This window comes from Sycon ciliatum, chromosome 4, assembly GCF_964019385.1.
Source record: "Sycon ciliatum chromosome 4, ocSycCili1.1, whole genome shotgun sequence".
NCBI classification, from domain to species: Eukaryota; Metazoa; Porifera; class Calcarea; order Leucosolenida; family Sycettidae; genus Sycon; species Sycon ciliatum.
Window position 1 is genome coordinate 25945544 of NC_088646.1, and position 19557 is coordinate 25965100.

Below are 19557 nucleotides of genomic sequence, written 5' to 3' on the forward strand. Positions count from 1 at the left end.
CCGAATCCGTCAGGTACACATTTATTTGGATAGGTACACATGTTTTGCAAGGTACACATTTTTCCCTTGATTCCATGATCCATGCACGTGTGCGTGTAAAAACCCGTACGCCAAGCTACCGGCGCCCGCGGCCGTATTCGTAGTTGCCATGCACATTTGCATGACGACTTGCGAAACCTGAAATCTGTTTTCAACGAAACGATTACGAGCCGAATCAAACTTTCGTTTCGCATTCGTTTCGTAGCAAATGCGAAAGGTCCCTAATGTATGCTTGTCTACTGGGCAGTGAGGTTTGAGGTATGGTATATTTCGTGTTGTTTGAAACCCTAGGTTGGACTTCATGGAAGGGAACCATGTCATTCGCCTGGGCAATCTCATCCTGGTCTCCATTGGTCAGCTCATTACACAGCTACCCACATTCCATTCCCGCTCCTTCATTTATCCGGTACGTCGTTGGTGTTGCTGCTGCTTCTTCTTCTGCTGCTGCTGCATGAAGAAGGGGATGCACAATGTTGTGGAAATTCACTTGACCAGACAGTTTGATGGGTGTGGAACATGTCCCTGTACACAATGTATGAACACTGAACAGCTTGCCGATAGTTCTAGCATTCTATTCCAAGGTTTTCGATCATTCGAGCAATTTTTTTAATGTCATGGTTTGCGTGAGACTGAGTCTTTGTTAAAAGAAAGGACCAAAAGCATACATGTTATCCATAGGTTAGTCCAACACAAGCAGTTGCTTCATATCATATGCAAGATACTGGGGAGTTAGATCGTGCAATAGTTATCACACTACTGACTGATGTGGCACTGACATTCAACAACCTGATGCTGAAATAGATTGCTCTGTATTACGTAAGTAGCAGATGAGAAACACTCACCAATGATACCCGCCAGGAGCATATCACGGTCTCCCTTGCCATGCATAACAGACATCCCGCTCTGTTCTCGGTTGGTTCTTCATCACTCTAGGTTGGATTCCGGGTGACCAAGGTCTACTGGAGTAGACGTGGACTAAACCGCCGCTGCTTCTACCACTGCACCATAGTAAACTCCAGCGGTGCGCCGCGCTTTGTCGTCGACATTGAAGAGCAGGGCTACAAGACCGTGCAACTCAGCAACGCGTCTCTGACCAGACTCTGGGAGCAGATTGCCAAGCCCATCAACAACATGAGGCAGAAGAACCGTGCTCTGAAGCTCTTCACAGCGTATGTGAGTGGTGAGGAGTTCTTCGGACTCAGCCAGCCACTGATCAAGAAAATACTGGAGTCCCTGCCCGGTGCCGATCAGCTGGAAAATTACTTGTTTGCCTCACCGCGACAGACCCTGGCATGCAAGCACTTACCTCTACCCAAGAATCCGACTGGCAGTGCACGATCACAGCCGTTCATCAACGTGCGGCAAAGACGGTAAGATAGAAGTCAACCAGTGTGCTTGTTGCAGTGTCTTCACACTCCCACCTGTCTCTTTAACCCTTTCAGGACCGACTTTATTCAGCCAAATTGCCACATACACTATGTGTAGAAGGAGTTTGGATCATAACTTGCGTTTCCCTTTATCAATTTTGATAATCTTGGGCTTCCTGGAAAGCTCTTGGCCAGAGGAACACACCGGTGTAAACATCACTCGCTACAGTGCCACTACAATGGCGCTATAGTGCTCGGCAGACATACGAAACGGTACTTTGAGCCGATTTGTTAGAATTGCTGGTATTTTCGTAATATTCACAGTAGAGCGCTGATTTTTTTGTCGCTGACAGGTCCAGATCCGTGCCTGACGTCACACTGCTCTGGGCCTGCCTGGCGTGTCACGCAAAAAGGGGAAATCCCCTGACTGGCACATCGAGCGGCAGTGAAAATTTGCTGCAGGACGTAAAATACCTTGCGAGTGACATAACTCCACCATTTGACCTCGGATCGACGTCGGAAGTGTTCGAGCCGATAGCTGAGAACTTTCTAATGCAAATAGACCTTTCGATTGCCCGGTTCTGTCAAGGAAAAGCCGAGTTACGAAAGTTTGAGTGCATGCAGTATGCACTGCACAGTCATGACGGATATATCCGTCATATGGTCCTTAAAGGGTTAACGATCTCTGGATTTTTGTGGGTTAACGAGGTGAAATTCTAACGAATTCTGTCTCAAAACCGGCAAATGACTGTACATGTACATATCGGTTTGCACATAATGACTTCAAATGTTAACGATTTTTTCAAATTCGTTTACTCGTTAGAATTCAATGTTCGTTAACATTACTGGTCTTACAGTTTTATCAAGAGTACATGAAAACCAGAGTGTGCAGCTCGGATGGGTTGCTGTCACGGCGAAATTCCGTGATTACATCATTTTAGTGATGTAGTGCGTACAAGCAGGATTCAAGCAGGTCTCTTTCTGCACAACTGCAGCTCAGTTGTACGCACTACGCCATTTCCCGCCTCAGATCTGCACCAAAATGATGTAATCACGGAATTTCGCCGTGACAGACACCCATAGCAGAAAAGGCCCCAAGCTGCACACTCTGGTTTTCATGTACTCTTGGTTTTATATATAGATGCACCACCTACTAGTATTCTCTTGCGTCGACGACATCACTGATCTTCTTTGACTTTCCGTTGTGTGCCCAGTGTGATGCCATCGGCCGGTATGATCAGTGGGTCACGTCACCAGAGCCACCAGCCAGAGATGCCATTCTCCGGCCTCACCACCCTGCCATACAATAAGCAGTTTGTGCGCACCAAGGCTGAGCAGTATCGACGCCTGCGGCAGGAGTGGAGGAACAATGTTCTGCTTGGGAGATCTCTTATTCAGGTACTGGTTTGCTGTCTCTCATTGTAGTCGCTCAGCCGCTGCTACCAATCCTTTCCCTTAGACACTGTCTGTAAGGACTGGTATTCTTTGAAACCGTGGCAATTTTGGTATCTCTCTTTTCAGTCTCTCCGTGCTTCTATTACGTTACACGTGTATGCTGGTGACTGCATCAATTTCCCAAGGTACATCAAAAATTGTAACTGCAAAGAAAAGTTGGCCAGTCCACCCCGAAATTACAATATTTTGTTTTGAAAGAATCTTGCTATTTTACAAAGATCACATGTGTTTGATGTACTCTGCGGATGTCTTATTCACTTTCTAGACTTTGATGGTGAACTATCCCCTTCATTTACTCTTGTATGTTTGGTGTGCTGCTCTCTTGCAGGGCCTAGGTTTGTTTGCCAAGAAGGACTTTGAGATGGTAAGTTGTGTGAGAACTGTACTACTGCTCTTCTGTGGGGTCTTAAAAGGAAAGGTGACGGAAGGAATTTATGAAGTTTTATTTGTTCTTTGAAAAGAGCTCGAGAACGAGTGAGAATTCAATTAGAATATTCTATAGCATCAGATCTGTCTCTAAGCTGTGTTTATCCTCCATCTGTTTACTTTTCTCAGCACTCCATGATCATTGAGTATGTGGGTGCTGTCATTCGCAATGAAGTGGCCAACAAGCGTGAGTGTGCCTATAATGAATCGGTAAGTTCAGCTCTTAGTGAGTGTGTGACACTGATGCCTGGAGAGTGTGTGTGGGGGGGGGGGGGGGGGGGGGGGGAGGGGGGCACTGTTCTGATTTACTGTGCACAGAGTTCTGTAGTGAATCTTATGACGGTCCTAGCGATGATGGGCCATCCAGAGTTGGCTGTTGGCTCGAATATCTTCAGCAAAATACCTGTCTTCTCTGTAACCGTTCAACAGTAAGCTGGCGCGTAACAGCTGTGATGCAGCACTCGCAGAGACACACTGTTACAGTCTCTGGTGATTGTGCTGTTGGCCATGCCAGTGTGCACATGCACAATACAGCGTGACGGCGCGGATCCTGTCTGGTTTGTGCATTTCCTACTTTGAAGTGTATGTATTATGTGGATGGTGTGTGCCGTTGCAGAACCGCGGTTGCTACATGTTCCGCATCGATGCAGACCATGTTGTAGATGCTACTAACAATGGTGGACTTGCAAGGTATGTTCAGTGCCTAGTTTGTAGTACCACGGGGCGCACTTTTCTATCACGGTGTTGGGGAGTTAGTTGGACAGGAACTGGAAGGGGGGGGGGGGACGTGTGGATGTTGTCCATGCTCTCATCTCGCTCCTGGAATGATCATGCTTATGATTGTAAGGACAAGCTTTGTCGATAGCAAGTAAGTTCTTATGCAAGTGCAGACCTTGACGATAGCTAGTAGTTCATGTGGTCTGTTCACTGCATTGTGCAGTGTTCCATGTGTTTGTTCTGAATTGTATCCGTTCGTACCGTGCACGTTCGGTGAATATTTGTACGTATTTTCCATCTGTCTGTCATTGCACTTCTTTAACTTTGTTGTTGTCGTTGTCGTCGTTGTTCTCGCACTCCCTGTAGGTACATCAACCACTCCTGCGAGGTAAGTTCTTTCTGTCTCTTTGCATTCTTTAGGAGACCGGCTGGGCCCATTTTACAACTGGGCTATAGTGTGTGTGTGTGTGTGTGCGGGGGGGGGGGGGGGGGCTTATCACAATAGTAAACCTACTTTTCTTTTCAGAAGACTTCAAGTCGGTCAAAATTCCGATTTTGCAATTTGGTGACGCCTGCCCTTTATGGAACTCCCATGTAGTTAGCAGTCATGGTGTTCCCAAGATTTAACTTGCAGGGTGTACACGTATGTACCCTTTTTCAAATACACTACAGTGGCGTTGTCTGAACCTCACATGACACTGGTGGCTCAACTTACCTAGTAGGAGCGTCGCCAGCTGTCTTCTGGAAACATGATTTGACTGTATTGTCTGGCAGTCAGTACATCTCGTTACAATGACCAACTGAACTTACATGCATGCTTCTCTGCTCTTGCCCAGCCAAACTGCTTAGCCGAGATTGTGACGATCGACAGGGAGAAGAAGATTGTTATCATGTCTGGCCGACGGATTGCCAAGGGTGAAGAGGTGAGCAGTAAGGGCATTTGGGGCTTGGTAGTTTCAGCCACAGGAGCCTGCAAGCTTATCCATATTCCGATGATAACTGATGTTGGCTGCTACAGTGGTACACTGAAAGAAGTGATCCTGAGGGTGGTGGCATTCCTACGGATGTGGGAAACTCAATCTAACTGAGTCTTGAGTGAACCGTGAACTTTAAAAAAATAATCTACCTGCTTGTGCATTTCTTGTGCTGTATTCTCCTATGTAGCTGACCTATGACTATAAGTTTGAATTTGAGTCGGAGCAGAAGAAGATCTCCTGTCTCTGCCAGGCTGCATCGTGCAAGAAGTGGATGAACTGAACAGACACAGATGATGTGCATCATCGATGGCCGGGTCGAGCTGAATCCCGCCGCAGAGCTATGTGTTTGAGTGCATCGTGCAATTGAAATGTACAGCGTGACTGACTATAACTGGGGGAGAGCTTCTGATAAAGCGGTCCTTGGGGTCTTAGCGGTCCTTGGAGCCGTACAAAGTTCTGCTCAAAGCTTGTTTTTATGTTGGACACCCCGCATCGTGACTATAGCCCAGAAAAAGCGGTTCTGCACTGTGCCTTGGAATTTCGTTGTTATGACGACTTGATATATTTCCGATCACGAACCTTTTGCTGACAAACACATTGCTGTGTTGTCCCAGCCACCTCCTCCATATTGAATTGTGTACATTTCGAGAGTCTTTCCTACGAATTGCTGACTTATTTTCCCTGTTCACCTCTTCCCGGCTATGCTGCGGAACATCTGTACGAGTGCTGCAAATACGCTAAAAATACACCAGTCGTATCTCACCCTGTCTCTCTCTCTCTCTCTCTCTCTCTCTCTCTCTCTCTCTCTCTCAACCCCCTCCCCTCCCTCTCCCGATTTCCATGTCTCCGCACCCTTTCCTATTTTCAATGACAATTCCCTACGGGTAGGATGCAAAGATGAATTCGCCATGTCACTAGCTGCATCGTTGCTTGTCTATCGTGTACTCGACTTTCAAGGTGTAACATCGCCCAATCATGTTGAAAGTCCCATGTTTAAAAGTCTTGCTTGCTCTCTAGCTGTGAAGTTAACTACTTCAAGTAGTGCTAGGTCAGTAAGTAATGTTACATGCACATCTTATCAACTGACTGACCTTGTTTACATTGCTTTTATAATAATGACTACCTGAAAGTAGCCTAGTAGCTATTTGCAATGCTTCTTGCCAGTATGTACATTTGCCATGGCCATGTTTGTGTGTGTGTGTGTGTAAAAAAATGAAAAAATGAAAAAATGAAAAAATGAAAAATAGGGATTCACTGGCCAGAAAAAAAGCCACTTCAATCATCTGTGTGGTGGATACCAGGCTAAAATTAATGGTGGTCAATTCATCAGCCTTGCAAGCTGTTGAATAGTGTAATCCCAGCACAAGTTGCTATGTCTAACATAGTTGTTCGCTATCATCGCTTCCGCGATGGGCAGGTCTGAGGTCTGAGGTGTGTGCCGGTGTGTGTGTGTGTGTGTGTGTGTGTGTGTGTGTGTGTCCCCCATATGGTGCAGCGGTATGTGCAGTTGATTTCCAATCGAGAGGTTACGGGTTCAATTCCCGACGATTTTGTTCGCACACGTAGTTAATGCAGAGCTTGCTTCACTTCTTACAATCATATCCCTTCCTGTCTCAACGGAAAAAATAATAAATTACTTGAAGTAATAATATTAGTGGTACGCTTATGTTGTAGTGTCTGCGACTGTATTGATGGGTAGATGTTTGAGTTCTGCAGCATGGTGAATTGGCGGTGATGTACACACTCCCAACATGGCCGACTGGCATGCTGATGTGCAGTCACTGATCTGTCATCATGATGACATCATGGCTGCTGGTCATACATGTACAATCATGCAAACTGATGTCCAGCAACAAGGAATGATGGCTTTAAATTATTAAATATGGTAAAATGTATTCAGAACGATTCGTGATGATTCAAGAGACACACGTTTGATGAGCTCACGACGACAGTATGCAGTGAGTTGATGCAGTGAGTTGCCGGGGTGTGTTCTCTAAAAGACATTTCTGGCAATTCGACCTAAACCATTTCTCCAGCTTCATATTACCACAATACTGTATTGGCATAGGGGAGACGAGTGTTTACGCGCACGCGTGTGGGGGGGGGGGGGGAGGGTCTTGCACTTACTTCAGTGACTTGTGCAACTTCTCATTCCTGGCTGCCATCACATGACATCATTTACAGCACTGTCAGGACATCATTCACAGAGATCATGCCTTCTGTGTCCGCGGCAACCTGAAGACCAAATATGGGTGCGTTTCCATGGCGCTCGTCAGTGTGGTTGAGTCGAAACTCTCGTAGCTTTGGTAACAGTCCGCGGGCATTGGACTTTCCCGTGCTGGGATCCTGCATGATGATAGGGCAACGGCCACACGCCTTCACAAACCGGAACTCAACACTTCCCAGGGAGAATCGCTGCCAGCTATCTTCTGCGTATGGCTCCATGCCGGGACAATCGACAACGATATTGGGCCGGAACCTTTCGATTTCCAAGTTGCACTCCATGCGTGAACTGATGTCCTTAAGTGACTGCTCAGTGCACACCAGGTATGGAGTGAAGCTAGCGAAGGATGCCACATCCCCGGCCTTAGCCAGGCTGCCCCACTTTGCATCTCTGCTCATAACTCTGCCTGCTTGACCGGTCGCCATGTAGTAGAGACGCAGTGACGGCCTCTCCAGGAACGAGTAGAGCCACTGAGAAGCATTGTCACCGCAATCGTATGCCTGGCATGACACTCGCGGAGAGTAAACCGCGTCCGTTCGCCCTTGCAGCATTTGGCTTGTGCTCATCGTTATATCGGGCATACCCTCGGCACACAGAGTCAATGTCACTTCTTTGTCCTTGCCAGGCGTTCTCGGCGAGCTGTGGCCAATCTGCGGCTGGATCTGAGCTAACTTTGGACAGTTTGCCATGGTTACTGCAACTCCTGCCACACCTTCGGGCTTCATAGAGCTTTCCATGTTAACAACCACCCAGCGACGGTCATACTCGAAACCCTGCTTCAAGCACATGCCCTCTTCAAGTTGGACAGAGCGGCACGATTTCAACGGGTATACTAGAATGCGTGAAACCTTGCCAATGCGGCCGGTGCCAGAAACTCCGCCGCGGCTTCCCGAAGCCGTCGTCCGATTGATGGCGTAGAGGCAGACCGACACGACAGTTACAATGACCACCGTGACTAGCACTAGTAGCGATGACCCTGAGGAAAGTTCTGTTGTTGCCCGTAATAGGTCTTGAAAATACTCCATACCCGGGAGACGGTGTGCGGGCTAGGCTCAATATTGACTATGATGATGGGATTGTATGAAGCAAATTGCGGATGGAAAGCAGTTGGTCTCGGTTGATTGACCAAGTAACAGTTCACTCAGCCAGTAGTCCGGGAGCCACATACATGTACACTAGTGCCGGTATGTGATCGCTTCTACTGTTCTAGCCTTTGAATGAGAAGGGGTAGATCTACGCGCATGTACTGAGGTTTACCAGTTATCGATATCACACCTAGATCTGTCTTCCACTGCGGCCTTCCGGTGATCAGGTGATGATCGGCTTGGCTGTCTTCGAGATCTGCGAAGTGCTGTTGAAGTGCTGGCGTGTAGACAAGTGCAAGTGATCGGCTGAAGATTTGCAAACACACACACCGAATAACTAACTAATTACTTACTAGAATTGTATGTAGTAGACGAATCGGCAGCGGACGCCTTACTCCTTCTGTTCTGTTCACCGGTCACCTTCGTGCTTTTTAGCCCAGACAATACCGGTAATTGGCAAGTAATGCTAGCCCAGCGCGAAGCTATTAGGTCAAATAATTCCACTGCTGGTAGATCTACTGCTGCTACGGGCTCACACCCTGCTGTATGTTATGTAGCGGAAGCGTGCGCATTCTTCACTCCAACAAAATTATTTTAGCGCCGATCGCGGGTGTTGTGCACATCTGCGCTGCCAATGCCAATGCCAATGCGGGCAATGGGTCGACACTAGACGACAGTCGGACACATCTACGACTCTTCAATGCACACGTAGATCTACAGCCTTGCCTTGGCTTGGGTCATACCGCAGGTCTGGTTGACGTGTCGATGGCACACGTAGCTAGCACGGAGACTGTGCACTGACAACATCAGACTCGATATTATTAGAGGTACTGTGCGTTATCACTCTCTTAGTATTGACTCCCATTTATTTTCGCTACACCTACAAGCAGTCAAATGACAAATATTCCTGCATATTTCACTCCTTAGCCCTATATTGACTGGTTATTATTTACTGCTTATGGGTTGCGCAGTTGAACTGTGCCTAGTGCAGCATGGTCACTGTACGAGTAGGTGATGGTGCAACGCCGGTTGTGCAATCATAAAACCGGGATTCATGAGGTTATCGTTCTGGAATTTGAAATTCGGACTGTTTGTCGTGATAAATCTAATATTGACTTCGTACTTGATCAGTACAGTATAGGAAATAAAAGCCGAGTAAAAGACGTCGGTTTCGCCTCGGTCTTTTACTCGGCTTTTATTTCCTATATTGACCTCGTACTCAGTCAATATTAGATATCTATTGCACTATCGGGTATCCATCAATCAGGACTCTGGAGGGCATGGCCGGAACACTACCAGTGCCAGCAGTAGAGGCGGCCGGTAATCCAACAGCGACCAGCGCTGAATGAACGCCGATGGGCAAACTGGGTTTGTATACAAGTACGACTCCCAATCCCCTGATGGAGATGCATAGCAACAGTACCCGTTTATTGACCCCCTCGTGAGCGCCTGGCATGGCTATCAGTATCAATATCATGGCTATGCGAAGACAGCCCATGACCAGCACTGTGGTATACGTACCGGTATATGCGTAACGAGGTTAGTGAGTGTCCAGAGTGACTGCGGCCCCACTCCTATTATTCCTCCAGTGCAAGTGCAGGGGATCTAGCAGGACTACCAGCGGTAGAGGTAGGCATTGGCGGATAATGCTCGAAAAGGTGGCAGATTCTGCTCGAAAAGCAGTGAAAATGGCAGAACCATACAAACCTTATGGCGGGCAATTCCTCGAATTCTGCTCCATTTCTTTATCCACATACCAAACATGCATGACACTTACCAGAAAAAGTACCGAATTCTGCCAATTTTTCTGCCGACATTATCCGCAAAGGCCTTAGAGGTCTTCTTCATTGATTTTGTAGTCCGTCCACACACAGCATACATGTCATGTAGTGCAATGTTATGTATACATTCACCTATCTCACATTATGTGACAAACCCACACAAAAATGGAATAACCGTTTAGGTATTGTTACTATTGTAGTATAATGTGAACCCTGGCGGCAGTCGTGGAATGTTGCCAGTGAGCTGTTCGTGCTGGTGTCTTCAAGCATTGTGTGGTCCCATCCCGTCGAAAACAGAACCTATCACTACATTGCAGTACAGTCGTCCCTCTCTAATCCGGCACTTGTAAATCCGGAACCCTTGCCAACCGGCGCACTTTCTGATGAAACCGATTTTTTTCGTTCAATTCCTACATCGTAATCCGGCACTTGAATTCCGCCTCCGGCAGTGACTTTTTGAAACGAATCGCTCAAACTGCACGTAGTTTGATTTCATAATCCGGCAGTCGTAAATCGCGTACCGTACAGGCGCACTCCTTGCCAGGCCAGTCTGGTCAGTGCCGCGCGCGCGGGGCCACTTCAGAGTTCAGTTATCGATCGAATTCAGTTGACAACTGTACTCGACCTCGTGCGGGAGAGTTCAGTTCGGTTGGTTGTTAGGACTTTTCCGAACCCGAACTCAATTTATACTAAGAGAAAGACCAAGGAACTACAAGTTACGCTATACTGTCCACTAACACCACCAGTTACTAAACAATCAGCGACGATGCACGACACTGACCGACGGTACTGACGTTCTACAACTAACTGGCTAACAGCTCTAGCACATCTTGGATGCGCACTCCAACAGCCTTCCAACTTGGAAGGTTCTAAGTTATAGAAATAACATACGATGCAATTGTTTGCTTCGAAGGACATCCGTCGTTCGACCTGCATGATGTCGACTGCTTGCGTGGCCTTCTCAAGAGGGTCAATGTTGTCCAGGAGACGACTGCTAAGCAGTCAACCATACTTTCTTATTTTAGCAAGGAGTAGTGTCCTGCCAATTTTCAGGTCTGTGTGTGTGTGTGCGTGTGTGTGCGTGTGTGTGCAAGAGTACATGTGAACATGTTCTCTGTTTTACTTTATCACTGTGTATATTCCTGGAGAACAGTTGAGAATATAAAGTTGTGCACCAAATACTTGGATCGACACGGAAAAACCCTGCGTTTTGACGTATGACACATGCATGCAATTGGGTAGGGCCGGGTCAGAGGGCAGGATTTCTTAATCCAGCACCCTCGTTAATCCAGCAGAAAATGCCGTAGCAAAAGGTGCCGGATTAGAGAGGGACGACTGTACTTGCATGGCTGCACATATGCTGAAGTGCGAAGCCTGATTTTGTCAGTCTCAGCACACCCACACATTCAGTGTGTTATTTCAGTGTGCTAGGATCTTTAGCACCTACAGACTAGTTAGTATGATTTACATGACTGTATTATATACCTCCCTACATAATATGTTATAATCACTGCCAGTGTTTTTTTGCACCTTTTCTCCTTGTGTTAGCACTTATATTAAAGCGCGCTATCGCGCTACTTCATTTATCAACTTTCCATTTTCACCTCTGTATAAAAGAGTGCTTTCACAAGTTCCAGTTATTCAACTCAGATCAGGTGGCTGAGAAAAGTGGTTTCCCCAGCCGAGACCATAACAATCATTATGGTACTGCTATCACTGGGTACTTTGTCGTTCAGAACACCACAAAACACTACAAAGCACCACATAGCACCACAAAACACCACAAAACACGACATAGCACCACAAAACACTACATGTCCGTAGCACCACATAGCACCACTGGCATAGCATCACATATCACCACAGAACACCACAGGACGCCACAGAACACTACAGAACACCACAATCATAAAGAATAAATTGCAGCTGGGTTTATCTGTTTGGTGACATTCCTTTTCTTCTGAATACAAAATAATATGGGCATATTGGATGGAAGTGGGGCGGGGCAGAAGTGACTTCTTCGACCATGGGTCTCGGATTCATCGTACTCATATGCGCCGGCAAGAAGGAGAAAGGAACATGTGAATCCAATAGGAAAGCTCCTTCGAAAAGCGATAACGGAGAGAAGTGGAAATTGAAATAGGACCCAACAATACGCACAAGTACTGACAACAGGTCTATAAAAGGTTCCATTAATCATGCCGCTTGGGTAACTATTTCGCAGATTCCAAGTGTTCTTCTTCTGGCACCGTGGCGGATTTCAGGTTCTTGAACACACGTGGCAGAGTCCTAAACGTATCCATGTAGTACAGATGTGTCTTAGCAGGCTGGCTCGCAATGGACCTGAGTTCTTTCTCGTCGATCAGACCGGTGAGTGCAACAATGAAGATCTCCACGTCCTGCTCGTCGCGCAATTTCTTTGCAGGTACTTCTGGTTCACCATGCCCATGCGTGCCATCGGTGATAATCAAGATGGCCTTGCGACTGCACTTCCGGGCACCCTTTGCGGCGGAGGCAAAGAGATCGGATGCAGCATTCAGGCTGGGAGCCATTCTTGTCCTTCCGCCTGCCGTGGTAGGAGTGCTGTGGAACGCTTCATGATAGCACCTCTTAGTGCGACATGTGTTGAAGTTGAACAGTACACTGGCATCCTCTGCGAACGTCATCATGGCTACGCGAGTAGAATTCTCATGCACACTGGGCACTGCTCTAGATACCAGGCGAGACAAACTCTTTTTCAGTTTCTTGCTCCTACCCGTGGACATGCTGCCGGATATGTCGAGCATGATCAAGAAATCAACAGGGCGCAGAGCAGGCTCCCTAGGGCATGTTGTCACTGGCAGGAGGGGATCGACATGGTGCGACATTGCAAACGATGGTAGTTGCGGCTGATTGGCAATGCGCCGCCGGGTGGCATTTCTCTGGGCAAACAAGCGGTCCAGGACGTAGTATTGAAATGCCTCGCAGATTTCTTCCTCACTGATTAGTCCACCTTCAGTCACAAGTGAGAAACAGAGAGAAACGGTTGCCTAGACTACAGCACCTCACAATCTCCTTTTCAAGTACAGGTAAACATGGGCCAAGCGGACATTGTTGCTGTACCTGGTGCTGTACGGCCATTTGTCTTCGGCACTGATTATGTTGACTGTGCCAGAGTCCCTATAACATGATGAGCGGCACCATTCGGCCTTTCAATAGTGCAATATTCCTCTACCACCCCTCTCCTCCATGCGCTCGTCAGCCGACGACCTACCAGTACCCTCGTTAGCCATTACACACACAACAACAACAACAACAACAACAACAACAACAACAACAACAACAAAAACTCAAACAACGAAGGGTTACGGGTACTGATACTGGAAAACTGTTTTGCCTACAACAAGTTTCCGGTGTCAGCGAAGGTGGAACTGAACTTCGTTGTTGGAACTTTTTGTTGTGCGCAGTGGCTGCGGAGGGTAGCTAGTCGGCTGAAGAGCGCATGAAGGAGAGGAGTGAAGGAATATTGTGCCAGACTCACCCTGTTTTCTTCAGTTCAGACTGGGTGTGATCCAAGACTATAGTAGGCCAATATTATATTGGTGCACACAATTGGTATCCGGCTGGTATGTCAACATATTATGAGTTTCCAGAGTATGCAACGTCGCGAAACAGCCTTACTGTTGTTTGCTTCTGACGCTCTGTGTATTACCTTGCTGCTGACTTCTTCAGTCCAGTAACTAGTTCTGTATGTGATTATGCACTCTATGCTCCCTTCTGCATCCGCGTTACATTTTTCTTCGTCACAGAAACTGTTTGTTTTTTTTTGGTTTTGTTTTGGTCGTGCATCTCATGTCAAGAATAGTTTCTAGTGAAATGTTCTCTTTACATGCACACTGCACTGCACTGCCCAGGCATACAACACACTGCACTGCCCAGGCATACAACACACTGCACTGCCCAGGCATACAACACACTGCACTGCCCAGGCATACAACACACTGCACTGCCCAGGCATACAACACACTGCACTGCCCAGGCATACAACACACTGCACTGCCCAGGCATACAACACACTGCACTGCCCAGGCATACAACACACTGCACTGCCCAGGCATACAACACACTGCACTGCCCAGGCATACAACACACTGCACTGCCCAGGCATACAACACACTGCACTGCCCGGGCATACAACACACTGCACTGCCCAGGCATACAACACACTGCACTGCCCAGGCATACAACACACTGCACTGCCCAGGCATACAACACACTGCACTGCCCAGGCATACAACACACTGCACTGCCCAGGCATACAACACACTGCACTGCCCAGGCATACAACACACTGCACTGCCCAGGCATACAACACACTGCACTGCCCAGGCAATGGCATACAACACACTGCACTGCCCGGGCATACAACACACTGCACTGCCCGGGCATACAACACACTGCACTGCCCAGGCATACAACACACTGCACTGCCCAGGCATACAACACACTGCACTGCCCAGGCATACAACACACTGCACTGCCCAGGCATACAACACACTGCACTGCCCAGGCATACAACACACTGCACTGCCCAGGCATACAACACACTGCACTGCCCAGGCATACAACACACTGCACTGCCCAGGCATACAACACACTGCACTGCCCAGGCATACAACACACTGCACTGCCCAGGCATACAACACACTGCACTGCCCAGGCATACAACACACTGCACTGCCCAGGCATACAACACACTGCACTGCCCAGGCATACAACACACTGCCCTGCCCAGGCATACAACATGTTAAAATGGCATGCTAAAATAGCCTGTTTAACTTAACATCAGTGTTGGCATTGGCTTCGTCAAGCAGCTTTTTCCCAGCTCTGACATCGCCTATGATTACCGGTATAATTGTAGGCAAGCTATCATTACGGTGAAAAGGAAAATGTCCCAAACAGCAACCACAACAATGGTTGAGTATCTCACGACTGGTCATTTGCATGTAATTCAGCGGATCAAAAACTGGTGTCAGCACAGTTAAAGTCGGTAAAACCCCGCGAGTGTGCAACTCTGCGCATGGGGCCCGTCTGGCACGGCCTACTACTGCCTCTGCACAGCCGCCGTCTACTGAGGATTTGGACGGGCCGGTGCACATGGCCCTGGGATTTTGACCATGGGATTATGAGTCGTTATGACCCTGGGATTATGACCCTGCAGCAGGGGCGGATCCAGGATTCTTCCAAGGGGGGTTCAATGTTTTCCAACCCTACCCACAATGACGAAAATTAATGATGACATACAAAAGCATGTACAGTCAACTTCGCTAATAACGACTGCGGATATAACGACAATTCGCGAATAACGACAGCATGTCCATGCCCAGAGCAAAGTCCCTTCCAACTGTAATACATATAATGAGACTTCGGGTATAACGACACTTCGCGAATAAGGACACTTTTTTGATGCCCCGCCGAATGTCGTTATAAGCGAAGTTGACTGTATAACAAGTTCACATGTTCGCGTTATCGGGACAGCCCACATGTATTGCATCCTGTACTTGAACATGCCAGCTGCTATACAAATGAAAATTCAGTACCCCTATTTTCAACACTGCAGCTACAACATTATTGAAGACACTCAGCACAAGGAAGAAATTTTCAATTTCTTTGCCGCAGAATAGCTGATTGGTACTTCTCCAGCAGCTCGTCTGCAATAATTGTCCGTAATATTGTACTCCGATCCGCCCGATGTTGACTCCACTGTACAGTAGGTTCCATAAGGTGGGCTTCCTGCATCTTTCTGTCCCCGGGGAAAATTGCAATTCCGCGGCCGCGTTTTTTTCCGCGTTTTTTGCGATTTTTTAAAAGACCGCGTTTTCCGCGATTTTCCCGCGTTTTTTGAACTTTTTTGTTGCACTACACGTACACACAGTGCACTGTTCGGTCAGCAACGTCTCATCGTGGCGGCTTTTTACTCAAATATGACGAATGCTTACACCAGAGACTTGTAACTGATTGATTTCACTACATACTCACTGAAAATTGCCGCACATCAATATTATTCACCGCATATTTACCGCATATTTACCGCAAATTCACCGCAAATTATGCCATATTATGCCGCGTTTTTCCCCGCGTTTTTTGCGATTTTTTTCCGCAATTTTCCCCGGGGACAGATCTTTCGTGTCTCAGTCATAATAGTCCCCAGTTCGGAGAAATTTTGATTATCGGATGATGGGACGTTGAACTTGAAGGTGATTTTCAAAGTCGCTCTTTGTTTTACCTTCGACACTAGTGGCTACACCTTTCTTTGGAGTGTCACCAAAATGCAATGGCAGCTTGTCTTGAGCCTGCCTCTTTTAGACGCTTCGACGAACTTTAAGACAGCTCAAAAAGCACGAGCCGCGACGACAATTACAGCACTGCGCGGCCAGTATTTGAAACTTACTTTCGAAGTTTCGGCAGCAGCTCAACAAATGCTTGCGCACCTTTTTCTCCGAAGCGAACGCGTAGCTAGCTGTACATTCAGTGCAGATCTACCGCTTTACTTTGTATTATCCAAGTACATGTACAAGACAACAATTATGTACAAGGTCATGTAGATCTACCAAGCTGCATAGCTAGAGGACCGCTCTGGCCTGGGCCGACTGGGCCATAGCATGGGGCGCGCACGTCGCATTAGCATGGGTTAGTGGTCACACCCGAACTATGGTCGGAAAAAATCAAAGGGGTTCGTTTGAACCCCCTAACCCCCCCCCCCTGGATCCGCCCCTGCTGCAGGGATTATGACCCTAGGATTATGAGTCATTTACCCTAGGATTATGAGTCATTTACCCTAGGATTATGACCCTGCAGGGATTATGGAACCTTTGCAGTCCGACTCCTAGATGCTAGTGTACTAGTCTTACATTCCTCGTTGTATTCCACCAAGTCCAGATCAGTGCACTGCCGTTCTGCAGCGGTTGTACGGAACTTCCGGCTGCGGCGACGAACACCACAGCCGTCCTTGATAAGCTCCTCTTTCATTGTCCACGGCGTCCACTTAGTCAGCTCCTTGGCACAGTCGACATCCGGCGTGCCGGGCACTACATCCGCTAAAGTGAATGTTATCAAATTGAAATGCGTAAGGCCGCAGACGAGTAGCAGTATGGATAAAGATTTATTTGGTGGGCTGGATGCCATATTGGTATTGGGCTTGAGCAGATTGCCTGGTCAATGGCCGCTGAAAACAGGCGCAAACGAACAAACAAGCAGAAGCAGAAAGCACATGGGATACTGGTTAGCAATAAGAGTACTTTGTCTACTACCGTGATGTCTGAGAGTCTAGTGTTGATGACAATTGACTTGCATATCCTACCACAGTGAAGTTTCGGTGAATAACAAAATACAAGAAGTACTCAGTGTCTGCTCTAGGATTGTAGGACAGCCGGGTACACGTGTACCTGGCGCAACCATTTCAACCGGGTCGGAGCCGGGTACACAATGTACCTGGCGCTGTCTCACCAGCCGAGTCACATGTGGATTCGCCTCTTCGCTCGCGGCTCCATTTCCAAAAACAACACCTCAATGATCAAGCTCGAACTGAGCACGTGCACACACCGGATACTGACTACTTTCACTTTGACGCGCGCCTAGCGCCTCTGCATGATCTGTCACAAGCCATGATGTAGTCAGTCCTTTCAAAGTTCGAACGTGTAAAGTACCAACCGGGTCCCAGGTGACCCGGTACTATGTTTTCAACCGGGTCCAAGCGCCGCCCAACCGGGTCGATTACCCGGCTCACCCGCCTCTGGAGCAGACACTGGTACTGTAGTACGGAGGAAACTGATGTGTGTAGTAATCAATGCAATGCATGTTACTCTACCATCACATGCATTATACATAGAGTATCACCTGCACATTCAGATTCCAAATCCAATCGTCTGCCTGCACGTCACGTGTGTATCACCACTAGTCTACTAGTACATGTATACATGTATCCATGTATCCATGTATCCATGTATCCATGTATCCATGTATCCATGTATCCATGTATCCATGTATCCATGTATCCATGTATCCATGTATCCATGTATCCATGTATCCATGTATCCATGTATCCATGTATCCATGTATCCATGTATCCATGTATCCATGTATCCATGTATCCATGTATCCATGTATCCATGTATCCATGTATCCATGTATCCATGTATCCATGTATCCATGTATCCATGTATCCATGTATCCATGTATCCATGTATCCATGTATCCATGTATCCATGTATGCGGTGAATGTCTTTACAAAACAGTCCTCCGTCTTACAATCCTCAATGACACCACCACGGCACCACTCTCCAAGGTAGACGAGTACCTAAACCTTTGAGGCCACCCGGCTGTTGCTTTCCCGCTAGACGATAGACGCCACCCAGCCCCTCGAAACTTCCGTCTACATGACATGTACATTGTTGTAGTATAATACTATTATAGTACTCAGTAGTCATTGCTAACTCGGTACCAGAGCTGGCAGAGGCTAGCCTAACTACTACTTACTACTACTAGTAATTACTTGCATTGTTACTTACCGAGGCGATGTCCTGGGTTGACGGGCGACGCCGACGGTGATAAAGATGCTTTTCCGGGATAAGCAGACGGAAATATATATAACCTAAACCACTAATCGTCTTCACCCTGACCTTATCTGTCTGAGTGAAGGAATGCTGCTAGCAAGTTTTAAAGAGTCTCCACTACATGTGCAGGGGCATACCATACGGTTGGACTCCCTCCTCACAAACAAGAGCCTGTCGTTGTGTCTATTGTCGTATATGGAAAGTTTGTGTCCCTCTTCGGCCGTGTAATCTGCCTATTTCGTAATAGTTCAGCCCCTCTTTGCAGAACGGCCGTGTTTTACCGCAATCGTGTAGACCTACTGTATTTGGAACTATTGCTTGCTGCCTACATCATGTAGGTGCTCTTGTAGGTTCTGCATTGTGACCCGCAAAAAAGCACAACTCTGATCCCGACCGAAACAAGGAAAACTCGAGCTGTCAAATATTTAGTTTTGTGTACTGAAGTGCGAGTTACTAATGTCTTGTACTTGAACTATTTAAAGTCAATGAAGGAGCCGGAGCTCGGAGATGTTCGCTTCACTACGCATAATTATCTAGCACTATTTCACCGCACGGCACCGCATTTTTTTTAGTTTCTTTCTCTATCACAGTCCTTATATGGACTCTTAACTACAAATGCAAAACAGGACCAGAGTGGGCTGCGAGGTCGAGGCCATACACATGATACAGGCTACGGGTAACGCATCGCTTGACGGCCACTCCATGGATCCAGACTAGTTGAGCTCCAGCCAACTCCAACTCCGACGCCTTTTTCCCTGTGCCGCTGGTATCACTCGGATTGAAAGATGGGCAACGTCGGGGCTCAAGCTTTTCAACAAGTACAAACCTAGCTCGGTCGCCTCCGTCTCAGCCCGTGCAGGAGAGCTAAAGACTCTCACTATCAACCGGGCCTCCG

General features: G+C 47.5%; 3 protein-coding genes across 3 annotated transcripts in view; 1 reads left to right on the forward strand and 2 right to left on the reverse strand.

Annotated features, from left to right (window-relative positions):
• The window catches only part of LOC135815297 (uncharacterized), a 47322-nt gene extending 41166 nt beyond the window's left edge, over positions 1-6156 (forward strand). Inside the window, exons 28-36 of the mRNA XM_065328575.1 lie at positions 331-445; positions 973-1409; positions 2621-2804; positions 3190-3225; positions 3417-3497; positions 3904-3977; positions 4371-4392; positions 4841-4927; positions 5169-6156. Coding sequence (XP_065184647.1) covers positions 331-445; positions 973-1409; positions 2621-2804; positions 3190-3225; positions 3417-3497; positions 3904-3977; positions 4371-4392; positions 4841-4927; positions 5169-5261 — 1129 coding nt within the window. The 3' untranslated portion in view covers positions 5262-6156. The remainder of the gene's footprint in view (positions 1-330; positions 446-972; positions 1410-2620; positions 2805-3189; positions 3226-3416; positions 3498-3903; positions 3978-4370; positions 4393-4840; positions 4928-5168) is intronic.
• Positions 6157-6948: 792 nt separating this feature from the next.
• Positions 6949-9191, reverse strand: LOC135815300 (mitochondrial amidoxime-reducing component 1-like). The gene has a single exon (XM_065328576.1). It carries the CDS (start codon positions 8228-8230, stop codon positions 7160-7162), a length of 1071 nt encoding a protein of 356 aa, XP_065184648.1. The 5' UTR covers positions 8231-9191; the 3' UTR covers positions 6949-7159.
• Positions 9192-12196: 3005 nt separating this feature from the next.
• LOC135813671 (integrin alpha-1-like) lies at positions 12197-18789 on the reverse strand. Its single transcript, XM_065326715.1, has 3 exons — positions 18618-18789; positions 16962-17275; positions 12197-13063 (listed from the first exon to the last, which is right to left on the reverse strand). The coding sequence occupies exons 2-3, from the start codon at positions 17233-17235 to the stop codon at positions 12285-12287; spliced, it is 1053 nt and encodes a 350-aa protein (XP_065182787.1). The 5' UTR covers positions 17236-17275; positions 18618-18789; the 3' UTR covers positions 12197-12284.
• Between the last annotated feature and the right edge of the window lie 768 nt (positions 18790-19557).